General features: G+C 43.5%; 2 protein-coding genes across 10 annotated transcripts in view; one reads left to right on the forward strand and one right to left on the reverse strand.

The window, feature by feature from the left end:
* cabin1 (calcineurin binding protein 1) overlaps positions 1-18,470 on the reverse strand; it is a 44,667-nt gene extending 26,197 nt beyond the window's left edge. For 2 of the 6 annotated variants that reach the window (XM_037098598.1, XM_037098597.1), the window contains exons 1-30: positions 18,291-18,470; positions 17,769-17,818; positions 17,551-17,643; positions 17,343-17,456; positions 16,941-17,075; positions 16,651-16,831; positions 16,445-16,574; positions 16,148-16,297; positions 15,677-15,984; positions 15,364-15,541; positions 15,139-15,272; positions 14,833-15,050; positions 13,738-13,810; positions 13,320-13,507; positions 13,100-13,237; positions 12,763-12,951; positions 12,425-12,670; positions 11,913-12,066; positions 11,699-11,814; positions 11,425-11,586; positions 10,241-10,447; positions 9,944-10,089; positions 9,575-9,836; positions 9,218-9,388; positions 8,063-8,152; positions 7,756-7,916; positions 7,449-7,660; positions 3,823-3,888; positions 2,958-3,137; positions 1,629-2,023 (exon numbers count right to left, since the gene is read on the reverse strand). In XM_037098598.1, the coding sequence (XP_036954493.1) occupies positions 1,629-2,023; positions 2,958-3,137; positions 3,823-3,888; positions 7,449-7,660; positions 7,756-7,916; positions 8,063-8,152; positions 9,218-9,388; positions 9,575-9,836; positions 9,944-10,089; positions 10,241-10,447; positions 11,425-11,586; positions 11,699-11,814; positions 11,913-12,066; positions 12,425-12,670; positions 12,763-12,951; positions 13,100-13,237; positions 13,320-13,507; positions 13,738-13,810; positions 14,833-15,050; positions 15,139-15,272; positions 15,364-15,541; positions 15,677-15,984; positions 16,148-16,297; positions 16,445-16,574; positions 16,651-16,831; positions 16,941-17,075; positions 17,343-17,456; positions 17,551-17,643; positions 17,769-17,771 (4,800 nt within the window). In that variant the 5' untranslated portion in view covers positions 17,772-17,818; positions 18,291-18,470. The remainder of the gene's footprint in view (positions 1-1,628; positions 2,024-2,957; positions 3,138-3,822; positions 3,889-7,448; positions 7,661-7,755; positions 7,917-8,062; positions 8,153-9,217; positions 9,389-9,574; positions 9,837-9,943; positions 10,090-10,240; positions 10,448-11,424; positions 11,587-11,698; positions 11,815-11,912; positions 12,067-12,424; positions 12,671-12,762; positions 12,952-13,099; positions 13,238-13,319; positions 13,508-13,737; positions 13,811-14,832; positions 15,051-15,138; positions 15,273-15,363; positions 15,542-15,676; positions 15,985-16,147; positions 16,298-16,444; positions 16,575-16,650; positions 16,832-16,940; positions 17,076-17,342; positions 17,457-17,550; positions 17,644-17,768; positions 17,819-18,290) is intronic. The other 4 variants (XM_037098601.1, XM_037098600.1, XM_037098602.1 and 1 more) reach the window with 3 other exon arrangements.
* Positions 18,471-18,587: 117 nt separating this feature from the next.
* neflb (neurofilament, light polypeptide b) lies at positions 18,588-22,033 on the forward strand. Of its 4 annotated transcripts, XM_037098606.1 has the most exons (5): positions 18,588-18,719; positions 19,284-19,336; positions 19,575-20,900; positions 21,078-21,202; positions 21,292-21,849. In XM_037098606.1, exons 3-5 carry the CDS (start codon positions 19,764-19,766, stop codon positions 21,704-21,706), a joined length of 1,677 nt encoding a protein of 558 aa, XP_036954501.1. In that variant the 5' UTR covers positions 18,588-18,719; positions 19,284-19,336; positions 19,575-19,763; the 3' UTR covers positions 21,707-21,849. The 4 variants fall into 4 exon arrangements, with proteins under 4 accessions (XP_036954501.1, XP_036954503.1, XP_036954505.1 ...); XM_037098608.1 differs by lacking the exon at positions 19,284-19,336 and having other exon boundaries at positions 18,608-18,719; XM_037098610.1 differs by having other exon boundaries at positions 18,625-20,900; positions 21,292-21,701; positions 21,784-22,033.
* Positions 22,034-23,770: the final 1,737 nt, after the last annotated feature.

Raw genomic sequence — 23,770 nt, forward strand, 5'->3', positions numbered from 1 at the left:
TCTGAACACAATCACGTCAACTGACTGTCGCTGGCCCTGTTCAGTCCTCGTATTAACCAGCGGACAGCTCTCAGTACAGGTGTGAATGCCCAAAAGACACACTGAGGTTGCATCTGAGATCTGATCACTCAGACCACATTACGAGCTGGTCTGGGCTGCATGCAACCATGTTGTTTTAGCAGCATTAAAATGCAAATCAAGAAGTTGTTTGTTTCCTTGTATAAAGTGTCAGTTCGTGGCAGCATGGCTGTACAAGCCTGCTCGCTTCTGTGTCTAAAGTGCATCACTCACGGCCAGTATTGATAATAATTTCACTTTTTTTTTGTTTTAAAAATAAGGTTCATATCGTGTAGTTTATGCAAACGTGAGGGTAAAAAGGCTAAACACACACCTGGGTGATTTATTATTCATCTCAAGTAAGATTTATTGTGTTAAACTCAGACTTTTTTTTCCCTCCTCAAACACTTGCGGAACATGTACTGCAAGTTACATTTGTGTTGTCTTCTTCTGAACTTGAACAACAACGGCCACTCCAGCGACGACATGTGTGGCTTGAACATTGTGTGGTGCAGCAACTCTACCTCATGAAAAGCATCAACAGCATTGTTGTCGTTCTTCTTCTTTCTTCTTTGTGTTTATTGGCAGCTAACAAACCAACATTAAAAAGGTGCATACCGCCTGTGTGTAAATACTGCAATTGTTAGGTCAACTAAAGCGATTTTGCTTTGTATTATTTTTTTTTTAGATTTTAATTCCAGGTGTGAACTGCCTGAATTAGTGCACACCACTTGTGTTAACATCTGTCAAAAGTCTGAACTGGCCGGGTGCTTTTCTTTTTCTTCAGGCTGCTGATAACTTGACTGGAGACAAGAACTGAAGGAAACCTTCCCACCTGGTTGAGCTTTACTAAAGGTTATTCTACATTTACTGAGCCTCAGTATAATTATCATGACTGGTCTTAAAATATTAAACTTAAAAATTAGTTGTAGTGTTTGACTGTTATAAGTAATATCATAAAATAAAGACAAAAATGAAAGACTCCTCAATGATCCTCAGTCTTGTTTGCAGATTAGGAATACAATTTCCTTTGGGAGCCATTAAACCACAATGCTGCACACTGGGGTCAAAAAAATCATATCACAAAACATGAAATATAAAAAGCTAGGACCTTTTAATGGCCAATTCACCCTTTTTGCGTAGGGACAAAGGCTGCAATAAAAGGGCTCGACAAACCGAGTGCTGACAGAAGGATGCCGCCACAGTAAAGCTCAACGGTAACTCCCTGTGCCAAACTGGCTGAGAGAGCACTGTGCTACCACCCACACACACCTCTGCCCACAGAGCCTCACAGCCAACACAGGCTGTTTCAGCAAGTCGTGTTTCACTGCTGAGCTCACAGACCCACAAGAAAATCCAAGGGGAAAAAAAAACCCGAAAAAGAAAGAAAATAGCCTCTGCAGCTTGTGACTTTTGAGGAAATTGTAGGAATTCTTAGCAAGCCCCATCGTCTGTAAATGTCACCGTTAATGACAGTGGACACTGATTATTAGGTGTATGGAAGGATTTAATGGATGACTTGGCCTTTGATATGCAATGAGAAGTGCATCAGTTAACAGGGGAGGACTGACCTGGTGGGTCTTGCTGTTGCTGTAGAAGAAAGCCAGGCGGTAGAGACTCTTGTAGTGCTGAGGGAAGCGTCCGAGGCAGAGGAAGAGAGCACGGACGCACATGTCCAGCAGCATTCGTCTCTGCTCGCCACGCTCTGCAGGCAGAGCTTTGGGCACCTCAATCACCTCAGCGGGCGGCTCGGGCTTCTTCTTCCCCTCACTGGCTGGGGTTTGAGGAGCGGTCTGCTGAGAGGAGGCTGGTTTTGGAGGGGTGGTTGGGACAGGCAGCGGATGAGGACAAGTGTCCACAGAGACCTTAGGAGCTGACGCCTCGGGGAGCGTCACCACCACAGATTCAATGACTTCCTGGATGACTTTTTCATCCGTCTGGATGCCAGAATGTTCTCCATGACAGACTAGAGTGGGATTTAAGTAAAAAGACGTCAGAATTTTAATACAGCATGTATTCAAGCAACACTTTAAAAATGCTTGTCTGATTTTAAACATCTTAATTAGAAGTCTTCATTATATTTTTTAAACCACAATACTTCCTTTTGTTAATTCAGCGCCAAAATGATAATTAAAACTAACAAAAAATTGGGGTCAAAGCATAGTTCATTTAACAAATTAAATAAAGTGAGAATATCTGTTATGCAGCTGTTGTGCCCTGAAGGATCAAATGTATTTTGGGTGAGCTAGCTATAATTTATAAAGATGAAAAAAGAAGACCAGACCAGTAACACTGAATTTCACCACTAGATGTCACATAGGACTCAGCTGCTCTATTAACAGCGTAAAGCAGCAACAGACAACAAAAACAGTGTGTAACGCTGATGAGCTGCAGCATAACCTGCACTAACTTGCGGACTTCAGTCTGAGTAGAAAAGTGACAATGACACACAACTCTCATCTCTGGTACAACATAACAACATAATAACATACAAGCTGCACTGCCTGTGGATCTGAGCTAATTGGCTCCTGCTAACTAGTCACATCCTGCCATTTCCCTCCACCTGAAATCACACCTGAAAAATGTAGGTTCAACTGGTTGGTACAAAGTCAAACCTGTTGAAGCTCGTTCACCGGACCTGCAAAACCAAAATCAAACCCAACCTTACCACACGATGCTGCTGGTTGAACAACCAACACCTAATTCACCGCTGTTATGAATTCGGACATTATAGTCCTTTTTATGAGCCTTTATAGATATAAAACTGTGATGATTTAAACTGTAGTTAAAAGTAACTGGTTTGTGTACTGTCATAATGAAATGTCTTCATTCAACTAAAACAATGCAATGAAACAAGTAAACACAGAGAGAAAAGATCCAACATTTCAGTCCCAGTGTACCTGTGTCCTCAGAGACCAACTGCCCGTCCTTCACCGGCGTTGTGCTTTCTGATGATGATGAACTTGCTTTCACAGAGGCGGGTTTGTGGTTGCTATCCTGTGAGCTGGCGGGATCTGTGAAGGCGTCCTGCGTGGAGTTGGAGTCGGAGAGCATCACCACCTCGCTGTCCTGACTGCGCTCTGCCAAAACAAAAAGCAAACATCACGGGTCATGCCACCAGTTGCATGGACCCAGATCAAGACAACTGCTGGATAAATGCACATAAATAAGTTGTTTCCTTTCCAAAAAGCAGGTTTTATGAAATTAACAAAAAGTTATCATACTGTCATTTGGGACAATCTTAATTTAGATTAGTATACATTTCAACCAATTATCCAAAACATGTACTTGTGTAGGCTTTTCTTAAGCTGTTGATTTGTTTTTTTAAATGTCAAACATTCCCTGTAGTAATGTGGGTAAAAAAATAAATAAATACAGTTATGAAACAAAAATAGGTCACGAGCCAAATTCCTTATTAGTGCATCCCTAATGACACACTGCTATAAAAGGAGAGAAGGTTTGTTTTTGTAAGTGGTCCAAATCCAAAATGCCAGCAATCCTCTTAATTGCCATGTTGTGCTGCCTCAGCAAAAAGAAAAAAAAAGTCCTTGGCAGAGAAATGTAAAACAGTCAGAGGGGCAACAAGCTTTTGCTATTTCAGTGAGTAATGCACACGAGGGACTTTTCACAAGAATCACAGTAGTGAGGTAACGGCACAGTTACTATTGTACTGTAAGAGTTGTGTAGAGCTGACAGTAAACAGTGCTTCCTTTAAGATTAACAATACAGCCTCTTATAGAGTTTGGTGGGTTTGAGGAGCAGTACCATTCAGGGAAGCCAGCCACATTGAAGACCTGGGCAGGCAGTAATCATGGTCAAACCCTGGTGAGGCTGTTGAAGATACGGGGAGCTGGTTTTAAAATATATTCAAGAAAAGCTGTATCTCTGAATTTATATATATATTTTCTTACAATTCTTCATAAATCAAATCATTTACCTTTCTTGACAGCAGATTTACAGATTTACTCCGCGAGAGAAAGTAGGACCTGATTCAGACACAATCATCTTTGAAGCCACATGACATGAGAAGTGTTTGGATATGAAATCAACGGTCTTACAAATGTTGTTATTTCTGAAAATCTAAATTTCCCTTCTAAACTAAACAAAGTCCTGGGACATGAATGGATGCATTTAGGACACATAACTGATCCCCTATTTTACTGCCAATAGAGCAGCAACCTCAAGAGAACAACAGAGCCTGAGTGATTCATCAGGCAGCCGATATTGATCCGTATTGGCGTATATGTCGTCCGATATGATATCACAATATTTTTAAGATTCGTAGGCACTTCATAGAGGATTGCACTGGCCAACAAACTATTCTTGAAATCAATATTGTGACTTTTGGTAATTACTACTACAAGTAGAACAGTTTGACACATCAGTTTACTGTAATGCAACCTTTAAAAAAGAAAAAGGGTACAATCATCACATTGCCTCCTAGCAAAAGTTAACACTGTTACTGAGCTACTGTGCTAAATAACACAAAGATATTATAATTTAATATTCTATGAATTCTTGAAATGCCAAAAATGTGTTTTGTGGGGTCAGAGTGATGTTGATATCTGACCTAATGTAATCAGTTCATTCTCAAGCTGAAGTGGAAACTTCCAAACTCCCTCAAAGCGTTCTTGAGATTTCATATCTGGACAATGAGATAACAAAATACCTCCGGCCACATTTTTTACCAGTGCAGAGGTATAAAAAGATGCTTGGGTTGATTTATAACAATCAAATTCCTAGAGAAGTTCACAGTTTCAGTCCACTGATGACATTTATGGATGAAAAAACTGCGAAGTATCGTGCCCTTATTACATATCTTTAAATATATATTAGGTTATATATTATACAGAAAGTTTTATACTGTCTTATATCTGTATCGGCTGCAAAAAAATCAGTCAGGTTCTATAAAACACATGAAAATCAGAAATCATACTTCTAAGTTGTAGAAGATGATCATAAGAGATGATGAGGGATCCCAACAGGAGCTTTTTCTAAGATAATGATTTGACAAAGTCGTGTCTGAATCAGGTCCCACAGTCTCGTTCACCCAGATGTGCTTTAAGCAGAAGCCAGAAACACTGGACACCGACAAGCAAACATGTGCATGGTGGGGTATTTCCTGACTTGTGTGCCAATAACAGGCCAGCCACATTCTGACTTGACATTTTCACACTAATTGGCCATAATTGGGAAATTATATCCAATTAGTGAAAAACAGCAAACACATGATTCACGCGAGGTTCTGAAATATCTCCGGGGAGTTTGACTCTGTCAAATTAAGCCCACACCAAACTCAAATAAAATGTGACCACATGATACACCAGACAGTTTAGTGGATTGTGACAGAGGACTGACGTCGTCCAGTCGTGAAGACATTCACCCCATTAGAACTACATGCATATAAATGGCAAAGCAGGTGGTAAAAAGCAAGCAGGCAAAGAAGTAGCAGGCAGGTAGGTAGGTAGGAAGGAATCTGGAAAGGGTGACAAAACTGGCAACATGGGCAATATGGCTGCGTTATTTGCACATTCAAGCTAAACATGAACACATGGGGTGGGTGAACGAATGTCACTGGTTTTTGTCATGTGAGAGAAAGACCAGGACTATTTTCTCCAAACTATGTTACAGCCTCTGGTTCAGAATCCCCAGCACAGAGTTACAACTCATGAAAATGTTTAAACCAATATCCAAAATTGAAATTCTGGCTCCTTTAACTCTGCCACATACTCAGCGTGTTAAGTATGTGGCTGTGTTTTTTTTTGGTGTTGTGTTAATTCTGACATCTCGGTTACACATAAAAAAAATGCCACACGAACTTTCTCAGACAAACACACAGAAATTCTCTGAGATTCAAGCAAAGACGACCACAGAACTGCAGGACCAGAAGCTCCTGTACATTAAAGATGGTTAATGCACATGAACCAGAGAGATCACTTGTAATGTTCATTGTACACATTGTACTGCACGTACGACACTGAGAGCAATAACATACATCTAACACATTAGAGCGCACAACTCAAGCCTGTTTATCAAAAACAGGAAATTCTCTATATGAAACCCCCAAATCAATTTTATGATTAACAATCCAATACCATCGATGCAAAGAGAAGACATCTATACAGATCATTAGGAGATGCCTTCATTTTGACATTCCCATGAACAAAAAACAAGATATTTACTCCCCTCTTAGGACAAAATCAGCATATTTAAATTTCAGGCAAACTAAGCGTCTGTTTCTCTCACTAAGACAATATCGGACGATCTTTTTCAACAATTATATGTGGAATGAAAACACACATGGAGGCTGAAATTCAACCACGATGCTCAATTGGGAGATACAGTGACGCAGGCCAGCAGTGAGAAAGAAAAAGTATAAATCGATTTTAAGTGTAATTTGTTAAGCTATGAGCAGAGGAAAAAGTTGTCTAACTCATAAAAGGTGATTGGCAAAAAAATATTGTTCTGTCTTCTTCACAGTTAAACCTTTTTTTTTTATTCTTTATGCTAGAAGTTCTTGTTAAGAAAGAAAAAATAACGTAACCACTGACTTGATCCAAGTTTGGTGGAACATCAGAGTCGGCTACATTAACGGAAGACTCGAATGATAAAGTAACGCAAAACAAAAACAAGTGACCCGTCTGTCACTCGTCAACAAAACAGTTTCTGTTGCATCTGTAACCATCGCTCAATGTTGGCAAATACATTTTAAAAATCAGCAATTAATTGATTGATTAATCCCTAGATGTTATTTTACTTCTGGAACTAATTGTGTTAAATAATATGATATCATTTCCTATCGATCATAGGCCCCTGACTTAAATCGATCAAAATTGTAAATTGAAATTATATCCGTGATCAGATGGATGATTTACTCCTCAATTCAATTCTTAGTGATTGATCAGGATCACTAAGTATTCCCGATCTGACTGAGGCTAAAAAAAAAAAACCACACAGATGTCTCTCCAGGATGTTTCAGGCTTAGGAAATCACAACAAAGGAAAACAAAATATTAGGAGAGGCAAGATGATTGTTGAGGAGAGAAATAAGTCCAGCAATAAAGCAGCGACTAGAAATGGATGTTATTTCAGCAGCTCTCACACAAACACAAACAAACACGCAGGCCTTCATGCTCTCTGCAAAACTCAATCTCCATTTGTTTCAACACTGCTGCTTTGTCAGGCATAGCAAATTAGTCAAATAATCAGCAGCCATATTGCCCATTTCACCACATCCCAATCACCCAGTGCATGGGGATCATTGTAAACTGAAACCAAAGCCATTAAGCATGGTGATTAGCAATCTGAGCACTCCCCAGTGGGCTTCCTGTCCCAGTGCAGAAAGGGCAGAGAGCCCAACCCCAGAGACAGTGTCTAGGACTGGGACTGTACCATCAGCCTGCTGCTCCTCATGCCGCTGCTGCTGCCACTGCTGCCGTCGGAGTGTTTTGCGTTTGGCGTAATCGTGGTCAAACGGCGTGGCCACGTAAGGAGGGGATGTGAGACCTGGGGTGGCAGCTGATGGAAGGGAGGAGCTGTGGGTGTTTCCTACGCAAACTGACGAGCAAGTAAAGTCCTCATCCATCATGGAGGGGGGTTTCTCCCTGCGATCAATCAGGAGAGTAAGAGTGAATGTTCAGACATAAAATAGAAAGCTTTACTGTCATAATTCCTGCTGGATTATACATCTGTATCTTACTTTTCATGGGACCTAGGCATGCTTGGCATACTCTTCTCTTCCCCTCTGGCAAATGGCCCGGTTGCAGCCTCAACCAGCAAAGTGAACAAGGGCTCGTGTTCCAGATCGGGTTCATTAGCTTCCAGTAGCTTTAGGATGGTGGCACTGAGACGGAAATGCAACTAGAGGAAAGAGTGAGACGTTTAATGGTCCGCAGGTATGTGGACAACGTCTCTAAATGTTAATGCTTTCAAGCCGTTATCTTACATAACACAATCAATGTGACACAGCAGGAAACTATTTGAGCTACCAGCCACAGGTAGCTTACCTCCAGGGCCTCCATGGCCAGGTCAGGAGGATTATGGTAATGGATTTTCCGGGGGTACCTGGCAGCTTCTTCATGCAGATAGTGCGCCGCCTATAAATAGAAAGAGGAGAGAATCACCAATCCAACACAATCACATGGCAATACAAATTAACAGGTAAAATGGGGGGAAGGAGTGCAGTAATGAGCAGAAATCAGTCATACTGCGTTCACACTACCCCCCCATACGCTCTTGACCTACATGACACTTCGTTTGATCCAAGCTCATCTGCCTCCACTGATCTAATCAGAACAGCAGAGCTATGACTAACGCCATACATTGATGTCTCTGGTGGAAAACATCTTGTGAGGGTGGAAGGGCAGAGATCTTTGTTACCGTAGGAGGATTATGAAACAAGTCCAGGGAGAGAAAAGAAAAATGTCTTGATACAGAAGGAGTGCTTTAGATTTTTATCACTGAAACTACTCTCCAATATAGATATTACTCAATTTGAAAGTCTAACAATGTATGCGTATCACATTGGTGTGTGCTTTATATCCTTGGGGTGCAGACAGGCATATATATCAAAGAACTAGCTGCGACAAAGGAAAAGGTTGCATCGACTCTCGTTGCCTGTGTCTAGGCCAAAAAGATGCACTTGAACACAACAGGTGACGGTCAACAAGCTGGTACTTTTAAGCGCCGAGCTGAGCAGAAATAACTCTCCATGCGCTCACTGACAGCCCGACATCGGCTGATTGTCCGCCTGAGATGTCAGGATGCTCAGAACATCATAAATCACCTTCAAAGCTTGAGCCCGGTGCTTTCCCTGTAACTCTAACTTAAATCAGTCGTCAGAATGGTACAAAACAATCAAATTAAAGCCTATAAAGTTTGAAATTACTGGAAAAAATCATTTAACTGCAGTTCCAACTAATATACTTAATTATTTAACACCTTGGGTGTCAAAAAAAATCATTCTAAAACCTGAGGGATTTCTGTAAAACTTCTGTTCTGATGCAATCACAATGCATTTCTTCAGCCACACAACTTGAGGGTGTCAATGTCAATAAAAAAAGCGCTCATGTCACATTAGACTGTATTGGGAGGAACATGCAAATGTTGCATCTGGTCATAATGGGTCAACCATGGATTAATTTATAGCCTGAAGCATTTACCTTCTTGTAAAGCTGCAGATAATCCAGTGGAGTCTGTTTGCGTTTCTCTGCGATCTTCCCCAGCATGTAGTGAATGAGCCACTCTTCTTCATCACTGTCACACTCACAACGGGCAGCACCCTGGAAACACTGGAAGGCTGTCTCCAACATGGAGTCTCTCCTTTCTTCCATCTGAAAACAACACAGGCGCTCAGTGGAGCCGGCATGAGTAACTCCGCTCGAGGAGACACATCAATTAACTCCACGATGAATTCACATGTGGAAGCAGAAGTGACAGGATGCGTTTGGTTCACACATGGGAGTCCGACATATATTCTGATAGCGAATAGAGATGAGCAACAAGAAAACTCCCCTCACCTGTTTCACCACCTCCGGGGGGAGCTCGTTGCGCCACTGTTTCAGCTGCCGCGAAGCGAACGAATGCAGCGCGTATGAAATGGTCCCGTACTCAATCCACAGAGAGAGGTTGGAGCTGTCTATCTCCAGGGCCCTCTTAAAGCAGTTCAGCACGGCCTGCGAGTGTTTCCATATGGGAACGTCACTTTTCAGCTCGTTGGAGTTGAGCTTTTCCTGAATACGGCTGGCTCGAGCTAGAGCCATACCTGCCCAGGAGTCAAACCTGAGGAAACACACGGTTCATCTTTTAAGTAAAGTGACTGAACTTGTAATGTAAAATACATTACAATGTTTGGTTACGTGCAGCAGAAGCGCAGACAGATGAGCTACCTGTTGGGACAAACACATATGTCGTGCATATAGAACTTGATGGCTTTGGACTGCTCCTTGTTCTTGAAATGATAATCAGCCAGCAGGTAGTAGATCTCATCAACGATTGGTGGAGCAGGAGCGCTGCCCTCGGGAGGACACGGGGCCTTCAAGAGATCAAAAATTAACATGTCTTTAATAATCGGGAGAGTCTCAGCTTGCATGCGTTATTAGGTTATGAAGACTTCAAACTTGAGAGCGTTTAGCATATCTGACTCACTGGTGTTGCTCACATTCAGTGTGCGCCCACCGACTGACCTTTTCCGTCATGCCCTCGATGTAGGCTGCCACTTCATCCATGGTGAGGATGGGGGTGTCACTCGTGGGGGCGATGCCAGCAAACCTCCTCAGCAGGTTGGCCAACTCCGCAGACACCGTGCTCGTCTTGTAGCTGTCAAACTCGGGCAGCGACTTTGGTTTGAAGTACTGGAACATGAAGTGGGCATCTGACCACAGCAGCTCCACCTGCAGAACAGATTCATTACACGGGAAACATTAGCGTCAGAACTCTGTGTTAGAGTTTAACACACTGCGCCAGAGCAATTCAGTCCCATCAAGCACTCCCGGGGGTGCTCCACTTACACTGTAGTATTAATGCCAGTCATCTTAATGCACTGATTAACAGTTGTGGGAATGACACCCACCTGGTGGCTGAATATGAGCATTACAAAAATATGAGAGCGAGGGGGCAGTCTCCACACAGCTTTCCAGAGCCATGAGTCACTCTACTGGGTTGATTCTCACAATGATATTAGAGTTATATAGATATAAATACTGGATTCAACCAAGTGAAATCCTCATTGAGGTTAAAATGAGTGACTTGACCATAAAGGCAACACAAATATACAGATGTAAATGTCACACACTAAAAATGAGTGAACATAATCTCCAGATAAATACAAGGACAAAAAACTCTTGATGCCATCATATTATTGAGAAACATTGAGAATGAAAGAAACTAAAACACCGAATAAGCTGCTGCAGATCTGGCTGCGCAGGTATGTTGTTTGTGGTTGATCCAACCACATTCACATGTCTCACTCAGTGAATTAACGCCATTAACGGCGTTTCACGGCTTCCATTTATTTTAATGACACTAACATGTGTACCCGGCATGCTGACAAACAACATTAACGGTGAAAGCTGACTTCGTGTGTTGTGAGGGTCGATGAGGCCGCTACATTTGCGTCACTGGCATTCTGCTCGCTGTCAAACACTGTTTATGCAAGTTTCCCAATACAGGTGAGAAATGATACCAATTACTCAAAGCCTTGAGGCTGTTTCACCACCTCCTCACTATTTCACCGCCTCTTCAACAGCATTTAGCTATTAACTAAATATCAGCTCAAGCACAGTTTGGGTCTTCGGTTTCATATTTTCAATATAATGTATAATATATGGTTAAGTTTGACTTTTGTACTATGTAATACGAATCCTCTGACCTGCGGAGACGAATGGTCCTCAAGGTAGCGGGACTTGCTCTTCTTACTCGGGTAGCCGTACAGGCAGAAGAAACACTGTTCCAAAGCCATCTCCAGCTCCTCTTTATATGGATGAGCGGTAGTTTTGGAAGAGGCTGCAAGCTCTTTTTCCAAAACTTTAACCTATAGCAAACATGAAAATAAGGCTGTCAAACAGTCCACAAAATTTAAGAAACAAGCAGTCATACTGATTATAAAAACGCAAATATGCACACTGTACATTATGTAAACTTACATAGAACTTGAGGAATGAACCATCTGAGTTGCAGCACAAGGAGCGACGACCAAGATACTCATGCGCTGTGTTCAGGAGCATCAGCGAGGAGGGCAGCATGGGAGTGTCTGAGTCATCTGAAAGCGAGACTTGACAGGGTCACTCAGTGTAAAAACTGCCGTGGCACGAACACCAAAGGGGAAACCGAAGGCATGAAAATAAGAAGTCAACAAACCTTCATCATCCCCGACAGACATATGCTGTCGGAGCATGCAGTCGAAAGCAGCCTCCTCGTGTTTGATAACACGATACAGGATGATCCAAGGCAGAACCGAGAAGAAATAAGGCTCCTTGGGATCGTCGGAAACGCTCATGCTCAGATCAATCAGCTGAAAACACAACAGCGACCGCACAACACATCAAAATCTCATCAGTGCCTTATCATATTGTCACTTTAAGAAACGTGTCATTTGTTAGAAATGGCCAGCATTTAAAAAAAGGCAGCACTAGAAACTACAGCTTACTGGTGCTCACTGTTCTTTTTGCTGGAGCGTCTAGCTGCCGTTAGCAATTTGCTCAGTTAGCAGTGGCGTTAAGTGGCCCTATTAGCTAAAGGGGGTATTTGCCCACTGCAACCTTGGAGTTACAACAGACATTGCTGAACATACAAGTCTGGCAATATTCTATAAATTGCCCCTTTAGCTGTTGCTTTATGTAAACCAGTGCTGACTTTAGTTCCCTTCTTACCTGAATGAGGTTGTTTGCCAGTCGAGCCATGCTAGAGAACTGGGGGACTTTGCTGAGAAGCTTAGACTCTTTGGTGAAGCAGACCTCGGTGCCTTCCAGCAACTTTCCAATGGTGCTGACCCACTCCTCCTTACTCGGGGGAGAGTTGTTGTTTGAAGCAGAGTTGAGCTGCTGCAAGGCTTCATTCAGCGCCAGCTCGCTGCACTCCAAACACTGCTGGTAGTCCTCCCTCTTCAACAGCGAGTTCTACACCAGAGAGTTCAAATCATAAGTGTCATACCATGCATTCAGAATGATATCTATGTATATTTAATCTATACTTTTGTAGCATATCTAACCTGCAGAAGCATGAGCTGAGCCGGCCGCTCTGGTGCTGAGCTCACAAACTCAAGAGGTTTACTCCTGCCACCGTAATTAAGAGTGGGCTGCAGCAGACGCACAACAGACTCAAAGTCTGCAGACTCAAAGAGACGCTGGATCTCCTCCAGAGACTGACAACGCTCCAGAGACTTCAGCCTCTTGTCAATCTGTCCATGGGGATAAATGAAAGCCAAGAGAAATGCTCAGACAAAACAATTAGAAACTCTTAGAGGGACTTGTTCACAGTTGGGTTTTTTAAAAATAGATTACTATTGTGCTGAAAAATGTAAGACGTAAGACTCAGTCAGCACTAACCTCCTCCACAGAGATTGCTGCATCTACACGCAGATTTGGCAGGTTGATGGTGTAATGTTTCCCTTCTGAGGTCTTTGGTTTGCTCTGCAGTAGGCCGATACAGACATCATAGCTCTCCAGGGCCAACTCCATGTCTCCCTGACAGAGGAGAAGAAAGAAAGTCACATCTGGCCGAGCTATAGTCAAAAGTCCCATAAAACAAAATAAACTACATTTTTACCTGCAGTGCCAGAAATCGTGCTTTGAGCCAGTAGACCCGCACCATGACATCCAGCCAACCATCCTCGAAAAGGTCCTTCTGAGAGGAACCTAAGGCCAGTAGCAACAAATCACCCTGGAAGTGCTGCTCAGGAGACTCTGAGTCAGCTGCATCACTGCCAGGACCGATGCTGCTCCTTCTTAGAGGCCCTAGACAAGGAAAGAAAAATATATATATATACACACCAAGCCAAATGTAAACATGTGGTTCCCTATAAATTACTTTAGAGCTGTGACTACAGTGCCCCCTTGAGGACATTTATCTACTTAAAAGGTAAACATTTGTACATTACTGCTTGAGATGTGACATAACGCTGGCATCAATAAACCACGTTAGGTTAAAATGCAGAAATGACGAAGGTTAGCTCACTGGTACTTACCCGTCTTCCCTTTGTTATGTGACCATTGCTCCAACTGCAACTCCATACACGCCAGGCTCATTGCCAACATGTCCTGCAAATGTCGCAGATACAAAAATGTATTAGAGAAAATGAGCCTCATTCTGATCAATAACTAATGTTACATCCCTTGTTTCAATTTAAGAAAAAAAATTTATTTGACCTCAGACACTCCATGATGTTCTCAAAACTGGACCCAGAGTGAGCCTAGACATATCAGAAGTGTCTGGGACAACACCAATAGTTTCATTTTATCACAAAAAAAAAAATCTTTGATGGGCCATTCAGCCCGTCAAACAACTTCAGATTGATCAGGCAGCATTCTTTGCATAAATGTATTTACTCAGGCCCCTCTTAAATAAATAAAACGGTATTCAAATCTCCTAAGGAGCTGGGTTAGAGACCAGTTCATCCAAACTGTGGACTATAACGCAAATCACCTCTGGTTGACCTCACCCTTTGGCGTACAGTTTCAGACTTCTCAACTTGCCATAGACAACAAGAGGCTGCCCGAAAAAACAGTGACTGATCGACTAGGCCAGCGAGGCTTGTGAACGAAGAGTATTTTGGTCTGAGGAAGAAACTATTGCAATTCTCCAGATGTGGAGCAAAGAACACACAAAACAGCAACTGTTGATAAAGCACAAAAACACAAGTTTTCCCTCCAAATATCTGTTCATACAAAACCAATTCACTAAAAAAGCAAAAAGACGTCAATAGTGGAGGGTCCTCTGCCATCTTGTTCCAAATGAAAAAGTACAAATGAAGCAAAGCAATCTGAGTCTCAAAGGATACAGAATGTAAACAGAAAGATAACTGAAGGCCCATCAGAGCTAAAGTGGACCAGAAACAGAACGGAGTCGTTCAATGAACTAATAACATGACCACAAAAAGAACTAAGTCCCTTTTCCGTTAATTATTTTAAAATAAGATAATGAGGTGCCTAATAAAGATTTATCATTTCATATTCCACCACAGTAAACCTATTGGAATACTTGAGGAATCCTTCACAAGGTGCAGTGACTGATATTTTCTGTGTCTCTGTTGATAAAATGAAGCAGTTTTCCTTTTGTTTACCCGGATGTGTTGGTTGCTGCAGTCCCGAAGCAGAGGATTAGGAAGACCACTGCTGTGCTTCCTCCAGGTCTGATAGACCTCCAGCACCACGGCAGCCAGCCCCCGAGGCCACTCCTCCAGGAACTTCTGACCCACTGCCTTCAGATAGCGCATCAGCAGGTCCAGTATCCCTCCATTGGTCATATTGTTTAGCAGGAAGTTGTGGACATCCTGTTGCTCTACAGAAGGGAACAACTAGTTAGCATGACAAAACAGCAACAAGGCACGACAGTGTATTTAAGAACATATCCACCACACACTACATACCAGATTCCATGTATTCAACTGAGTCAACCGGCAAGCAGCTGCCATGTAGAGTCTGCATGTCCTCTTTCCCATCGCACTGTGTCTCCATATTACTCAGACTCTCATCATCATTATCAGGATCAAATTTCTTTAACCTGAGACAAACCAAAAACAGAGTTTTTAAATCAAAAGCACAACAACAATGTATGTAGTCATTTATTGTACACTAAGTTTAGAGTGACATACCGAGAAGGAAGGTATTTAAAAAGCAGCTCCTGGAAATCTATCTTCTCTTCCTTCTTGCATTTTGTGTTTCGAACACGTGCCGAGCGTCGCTTGGCCGTCTCTCCGCTATCTTCCACCACACGTTTCCTCTTTGGAGCTTTCTTAACTTTATCAGTCAGAGACACTTCCATTGCTGTAACTGTGAAAGATGTATTTAAAGATGTAACATTAAATATTAGACAATATTACATAAACTGCTGTTAAGGAAGCAAATAGGTCTTTATCATCATATGTTGGCAGGTGAAAACTACATTTCTCCGGACAAACAACTAACCAGCAGGGGGAGCAGAGGTGGTGACCTCCACGGTGGTATGGCTGGGGGTAATCTGAGGTTGAATGCTGGGTTGGGGCAGAACTGCTGGCTCAGGGAGGACCACGGGTGGCAGGGATGAGCTGGGGCTGCTGCTCAGCACTGTGGTCTGGCCCATACTCACAGGGCTGCTGGGCTGGGGGAGGTTCTGGAGGAAGTTTTGGTCACGGTACTCTGACAAGTCGATTCTGCGCCCAAGACTTGGCCGCGGGGGCTCACATGTGGTCTGATGTCGGTACATTGCAAGAAAGCATTCACCAACGTGCTTCCATCTGGGATACAAAAGCAGAATGTTAAATGTTAGCTTAAAATAATGGTCTTTAAAAAGGAAACGTCACTGATTCGCAGCAAAGACAAAAACCACACTTGACAACAATCAGGCAATTGTCAACCAGCACGCAGTCAGGAAAAACAAAACACTTGACAGAGACTCACGAGAGGCAGCGGATGGGCTGAATCAGGACAAGATCCGGTGTTTGTTCACGGCGTGAAAGCGCCTGCCTGCGCTTCCGCATGTCCAGCGCCTCTTCCACGATGGAGTCTCGTTCCTCTTTCTCCACTTCCACATAGTGGATGGACATATCACTGCAAATGACACACAACACAGCACAGAGGCTCTTCAGTGATGTGAGCTGCTAGGGATCCAGGATACATAATTTCTTTGCTACATTAAGATAACCAACAATTTGCCATCTTCCTGAAATTCAGGAATTAAAAGTGAGGTGGCTTCACCATTTCAAGAACATCTGCATGGTGTCCCTCTTCAGACAGGGCTGCTCCTCAAAGATCTTCTCCTTCAGCACGAGGCCTTTAGTGTAACAGTGATCCCTCTCCAGGGCTTTGGCAATAAAGTACAAACAGCCTAGAAAAGTGTGCAGATGACAGTTCAGCTCCTGCACTGGTTATGAGCGGAAAGCTTACGATGATGCATCACTTACAAGTGTAGTCACTAAGTGTGTAGAGAATAGTGATGAGGTTGTCCAGGCAGGGCCAGTGGTCTGGGTTACAGTTCAATCCCTCCTCAAAGGCATGTCGAGCCAGAGGAATGCGCATGAGTCGCACAGCCACCTGACCAATTTTGTACCACATGTTTACGTCAGTGGAGTCCAAAATAACTGCCTGAGAAAGGAAGAGAGCAGAAAATACGACATGTCACTCACCAGTGTTCATTTATGTGTAAGATGTGTTTAATCGCACAGTTTTTATAGACTTTTTTTTATTGTTTTACCTCCAAATAAAACTCCATGGCAGTCTCCAGGTCATCTCGCGTTGCAGACATACTCGCCAAGTTTTTAAAAGTAGAATATTTCAACATCAGTCCGGGATGCTTGAGACCCACTCTCTGGTCGTCTGAGGGCATTGCCTAAAATATTAGAGGATACGTTAAATGTGACACCAAACACAGAGTGATGCAGATTAACCTCTGCTGCACACAGGCTGGATTACAGCGAATGTTACACATACACATTTTGTTATTGATGAAGATAAAGTAGATTACCATTTCTTGATATCGTGCAAGATTAAAAGTGATCATCCTCAATGACTAAATTAGGTATTTTGGGGTGGATATTTGAAACACACAGCACCACATTAGTATTTTGAGTGGACTGGATGCAGTTAGATATTTTACCTCTTTGAGCAGAGGAGTTCTGAGAAGCTCATGATAAGCTTTGGCAGACTCCTCAAACTTGTCATGTTTCTGCAGATCTAACGCTTTGTGATACAAAGCAAATGCCTCGGCTTCCTGTGGACAGAGATGAAAAAAAAAGAAAAATCAGTTTAGATCCACATTAGTAGGCAGAACCGATACTGCTGATTCATCTGCATCTGGGCTGTACCTGAGCCTCTTTGGTCTGACTTTTGCTACTTCGCAGCGGATCTTGAGACTCATCTGCAGCTGTCGAAGCAGCGTTCAGTGCTGCTATGCGGATCTGTGAACAGCAGCACAGGAAAAGAGGGAGACAAACTCCTTCAGCAAGCAGATTCATAACCCAGGAATAATCTGCACGATCACAAGGTGCTTTTTAAACAAACAGCACGTTTTTAGAAGCCTTACCATTTTGATATGTAGAAAGCAGCCTGGCCGCCTTCACGGTTAAAGAGGATCTAGAGAAATAATGAGGGAGATTTAAAGCAGGCAACACCACAAACATTAAGACAAACCCTGTTGTGGCACGTCTTACAGACCAATGTCAGCCAACTTCTCAGCGTTCAAAAACTTCGCTTCTCAGTGTAATCTGTGTCACGTTGAGTGTATATGTGAAAGGCAAACCGGTGAAGTCAAGTTTGCACACTTGCTAATTGAGAGGACGTTGAGATCGATTAGCTAACCTTTCACAAAATGCCATTCATAACTTAGCTTGGTTAGCTTAGCCTTGCATTTTGGTATCGATGCAGTTTTCCCCAGACTACGTCTTCACACACAACCAGAACCACAGCAGGCGGTTATAATATCACCCTGACGGGCTCGATAACTCACTTTACAGCTCTCGGTTAGCTAACATTAGCAAACATTATTAAGCTAACGCTAGCTTGTGTTTCACCGGGTGACCATCACTCACAAAGTCGGACGTCCTACCGTTCATTTCCGCTTTAACTGCTCTTGTAACGCTGCTGGTAAATCAACGAGGCAGCGAAGTGTAAAAAAAACACACCGCGGTCATGAGTGAACACGAAGCTCGAAGCAAGTTTCAAACTTCATTTATTCTCCATCCTTTGTTGTTGTTAGCGTTGCAGCCGTTTGCGTCACAGCGCGACATTTGCTACCCGCCACTTAGTAAAGACGACGCTCATTGGTCAATACGCTGAGGGTGTATTCATGTGACCAATCAAATATTAGCATATTAGGCGATACCCTACGTCATCACGCACAGTGCTAAAATGGAATATATGTCACTAGTAAATACTTTTATGTTGCTAATTATACTAAAATAAGTGATATTAACATAATTACTTGAAATATTTAGACAGAATAAACAATCTAACATCATTTTGTTCGCGCTTATAGGTGACAGCTCTGAAAATACGTTTTAAAAACCGTTTAAATTGTGTTTAAACTTACTTTAAAGTGAAGATAATAGCATGCATTAATTTGGGGATATTGTTTAAAATGGTGAAAATCCACTTTGCCACAAAATGTAGTGATAATTGGGAAAGCACAATTTTCACTTTCCTTCTCTTTCTGCACCTTGAAAACAGCCTTCTTACAAACTAAACCCTAAACAACTTTATTTATTCAATTAATTATTTATATCATGTCAGAGCATGTGCTTAGCCTACACCATTTACCCCGTTTGACACAGCCTTGCTCTTCTCTCTTGAGGCATGAGCTCTATAAAATATGCACTCTATGCAGAACAGATTAGGGAATAACATGGAAAGGAACATCTAAATAATTTCTTGTGCCAGATAATTATGTTATATCAGTGTAATATGTCTCAGACATTTACAGTCAGCATGTTTAATTTTCAGCCTGCGTGGTGAACAGACAACCACTAGAGGGCAAGCCTTCATTTCCTAATGGTGTAAAATGTTTCTCTCTCAGACTGACGTGGTATTTTTTTAATCACAGGATCTTCAGAACACTTTGATCTTCAGATGATTTGCTTCGCTTCATGGATCACAGTAATATTGTCATTAATATTCTCTGTAACTCAGCAGACAGATGAGACAAAACAGTGCAAAGCTGTGTCATCTTTTACAAAAGGATGCTGTTTCTCCTCCCCATCTGCCATCAGGCAGCTTTTCAGGAGTTTGCACAGCTACAAGGCAGACACATTATATCTTACTCAGGATTTATGTTGGCAAATTGTCACAACTTCTGCAGTTTTTAAGAGTAACAGTATACTGTTTTTGTCCTCAGTGACCCTGTCTGTTGCAGTCCCCGGTTGCTCCACTGCTTATCCCCGCCTCCTCCACCCCCCCACTCCCTTTCCATCTCTGCCTTGGCTGAAGCTGGCTGGCTGGCACTATTATCAATTCCTTCTGTCAGCATGCCGGCAAAAAAATTGCTTACGTCATAGTCATTACTGGCTCTATAAAAGCCGGGGTAATGCAGATTCTCAGTGCAGTCAGCCCAGCTACATTCCTAGACGTAGTGCAGCCCGTCTCTCAAGCCATGACTTCCATCGGCTTTGACCCTTACTTCCCATCGTCTTACAAGAGGAGAGTAGTCGTGCGTAATGTAGGATATGGAGCAGGTGGAGGAATAGGATCTAGGTCTGCTTACTCAACCCATTCTGCTCCAATAACTTCTTATGCATCTTCACGCAGAAGTTATCCCACACACGCCCGGGCTGTTTCCAGCTACTCCTCCGTGCTCTCTGCTCCAGTGTCTGCAGCTGCCACTGAGCTACGCTTGGACCAAGCAGCCCAGGTCAGCTCCGAGTTTAAATCAATCAGGACCCAGGAGAAGGCTGAGCTGCAGGACCTGAATGATCGCTTTGCAAGCTTCATCGAGAGGGTCCATGAGCTGGAGCAGCAGAACAAGCTGCTGGAGACTGAGCTCCTGCTGCTCAGGCAGAGGCAGACGGAGCCATCCAACATCCGGGCCCTGTACGAGCATGAGATCCGCCAGCTCCGTGCCGCTGTAGAAGAGGCCCGCCATGAGAAGCAGGCAGCCCAGGATCACAGGGATGAGATGGAAAATGTGTTGAGGAACATGCAGAAGCGCTATGAGGATGAAGTGCTTGGCAGAGAGGAAGCAGAGGGCCGGCTCATGGATGCCAGGAAGGAAGCCGACGAGGCTGAACTGGGCCAGGCTGAGCTGGAGAAAAGGGTCGGGACCCTGCTGGATGAGCTGGCCTTCCTGAAGCGCCTCTGTGAGAGTGAGATCGCAGAGCTGCAGGCCCAAATACAGTACAGCGCCGATGTATCAGTGGAGATGGAGATCACCAAGCCCGACCTGTCTGCTGCTCTCCGTGACATCCGAGTCCAGTACGAGAAGCTGGCGCAACAAAACCTTCAAGCGGCCGAAGACTGGTTCTGCAGCAAGATGAATGTGATGACAGTCAGCGCCACTCGCAACACAGATAGTGCACGTTCTGCCAAAGATGAGGCTGGAGATTACCGCCGGCTCCTCAAGTCCAAGACGCTGGAGATCGACGCCTGCCGCGAGATGAATCACGCACTGGAAAACCAACTGCAGGAAGTGGAGGCGAAGCAGAGCGCTGAGATCTCTGCACTGCAGGTGAGGAATAGGCCGCAAACTTCTCAGTGTGCTTTGTATGATGAAATCATTTCTCTATATTTCTATGTTTATGGCAATTAAGAGAAGTCTGACTGCCAGTTAGTTCACTCGCAGTGACCCCACAGATAAACTGTCAGTTCTGTTCCACTAACATGTTCATGTATCTTCTGCCTACAGGATACAATCGGTCAGCTGGAGGATGAGCTGAGAGCAAACAAGAACGACATGGCTCGTTACTTGAAAGATTATCAGGACCTCTTGAATGTGAAGATGGCCTTGGATATTGAAATCGCAGCCTACCGGTGAGTGTTTTCTAAAACTGTGTGATTTAAATGATTCCCACCAAAATTGAGCATCTCTTTTCCTTGCGATATGTGTCTTATTTTGTTAGGAAACTCCTGGAAGGAGAGGAGAATCGCTTGAATGTGGCAGCACCGGGATCTTTCATGTACGCTGCTCCGTCCTATGGAAGATCACAGTTCTCCTTCCAGTCTCAGCTGAGCTCTGCAGCTCCGTACCTGCTGAGCAGTCGCCTGTACACTTCATCGCTCTCCACAGAGGAGACAATATCCGCAAGCAAAGCACAGCAGGCGGAGGCCAGCCCTCCTAAAGAGGAGGAGCAGGAGGAGGAAGAAGAGCAGGTCGAAGAGGAAGAGAAGGAGGAAGAGGAGCAGGGAGAAGAAGAGGAGGCAGAGGCACAGGCAGAGGAGGATCAGGGAGAAGAGGGGGAAGAAGAGGAGGCTGAGGCGGAAGAAAAAGAGGAGGAAAAAGAAGAGGGAGAGGAAGAGGCAGAAGGAGAAGGTTAGTGTGGTCAAATTTGTTGAATTGATTTGTGTGTGGTGGTAAACTAATTCTAACTTTTCTCCATCCTCACATGAAGAAGGTGAGGCAGAGGCTGGAGAGAAAGAAGAGGCTGGAGAGAAAGGAGACGAGGGGGACGGAGGAGAGGAGGGAGAGGCTCAAGAAGAGGAGGACGCTGAGAAGAAAGAGGACGAGGGTGATGACGAGGGTGAGAAGGTGGAGGAAGAACCTGACAAAGAAGAAGAGGGGGAGGCTAAAGAGAAAGATGGAAAAAAGACAGATAAGAAAGTTTAAATATGAGTGCTTTAAAAATAACCTGCTAGCTCTGTAGCTGAAGGATGTCTTCTCTGGTGCTCTCAGAGATGTTTGTCACATTCAAACCAAACGAAAAGCTCTTGAAATCAGAAGACAACATGTCGGTGAATAAATCGCCTGAGTGACTCACAGCATGTACGCTCACTCTACCAGCAAAGAAAACAAACAGCTAATCAGTAAATTGATGAAGACAGAATGTGACAAGTGTCGCAGGTAGAAATTCTGCTTTGTGGAGATTTGTTTGCAAACACCTTTGTGCTTTACTGTCACCAACACATGCCTGAACAACTGTCTGTGTGTGCAATAACCCAGTTTGAAATGCCTTACTAAGTCCTCACTGAGTGCTTTAAATAAGTCTTTAAATGTGCTGCGTTGAGCCTGAATAAAGCCTTGTCAACCTGGAGCTGGCGTCTGGCTTTTTCACGTCTACTTGGAACTGTTCTAATGACTGTCAGTCACATTAAGCATGAATAAACACATTGGCAGAAAAACATATTTCATGTCCAAACTCAAGCAGGATATATATAGTTCTTACTTGCTAATCGGCCGAGGCTCCATTTCAGACGGAGTTAAAAACAAAAATGTTCTTTTCTCACTAGGATGTTAATGGAAACAGCACATAGATGGCAGCCAGACAGCCCTTATTGATAAATCACACCACAATTAAGTACAGTGGGGAAAAAAAACATCACGTCAAATAGTATAAAGCTTCACATTTTCTACATGATGGCCAATAAAGTATACCAGAAGTTTGGTGTAGAAGAAATGAGTTACAGTAGCGTTTCTGTCTTTATCTGAAGTCAGCAGGTCGTCTCTGTCCTGTGTGTGTGATCAGCGAGCTGACGCCGGTGTTTTTCCTGCTGCCTCACCCTCGTCCACATCACTGTCCATAAATCAGGGTGCACTGAAACCTTTATGACTCAGCCGGTCTGCTGCACCAAAGAACCTGGCTAAGTGTCAAATCACGCAGGACAGCAACAGAGAGCGAGGAAGAGGAAGAGCAATTTCATTATTTCAATGGGGAGAGAGGGAGAGAGTGAGAGAGACAGAGAGAGATTAAGGAGGAATCAGAGAGAGAGAGAGAGAAAAGACTCACTGCACTAAACCTTGACAGAGGACGGGCTGTTATTTACCCAGTAAAGAGGCTCAGAGTCCAGAGGCGTCCTCGAGGCATCAGCAGAGATGCAATCCCAATCACACAGATGAACCCTGAACACACACACACACACACACACACACACACACACACACACACACACACACCATATCTCAGATACACAAACACACACAGGAGTGGATGTGGCGCGTGAGGATCTGTTTGATGTTTCTGAAACACACTTTGAAATATTGCATCAACCTTTAATTAAGTATTCACATAATGACTCTTTGCGCACGCGTCACGTACGAGCACATCTTGTGTGTGGCAGAGAAAATGCCCCAGTCTTTATTCAACCTCCTTCTCCTCTCCCTCTCCCTCTCCATCCTCCTTGTCCTCGGTTTACCTCCGCCCCGAGCTAAACTGCACCACCCTCCTCCTTCTGTTGCTCTCCGTCGCTACAGAAGGAGCCATTCCAGAGGAGCACTCAATTTAATCATCCTAAATTATACTTTGCAATGGATTTGGCCTTGCTCAGACACACCTCTGAGCACTCAAAGAGACAGCAATACTGTTAATGTTTTATTATTGATTAAAGGTACGGTCACAATGTAGTATTGGTTGGATCTTAAAGGAACAGTTTGCAGAAAACGAAAGA

Source organism: Acanthopagrus latus, chromosome 5 (genome assembly GCF_904848185.1).
Source record: "Acanthopagrus latus isolate v.2019 chromosome 5, fAcaLat1.1, whole genome shotgun sequence".
Classification (NCBI taxonomy): domain Eukaryota; kingdom Metazoa; phylum Chordata; class Actinopteri; order Spariformes; family Sparidae; genus Acanthopagrus; species Acanthopagrus latus.

Excerpts from the sequence above, each read along its gene's own strand:
- neflb (XM_037098610.1), top strand. The coding sequence starts at position 19,764 with ATGCAGATTCTCAGTGCAGTCAGCCCAGCTACATTCCTAGACGTAGTG. Across the intron at positions 21,203-21,291 it reads ATTGAAATCGCAGCCTACCG|GAAACTCCTGGAAGGAGAGG; the intron begins GTGAGTGTTTTC and ends TTATTTTGTTAG. Across the intron at positions 21,702-21,783 it reads GGAAGAGGCAGAAGGAGAAG|GTGAGGCAGAGGCTGGAGAG; the intron begins GTTAGTGTGGTC and ends CACATGAAGAAG.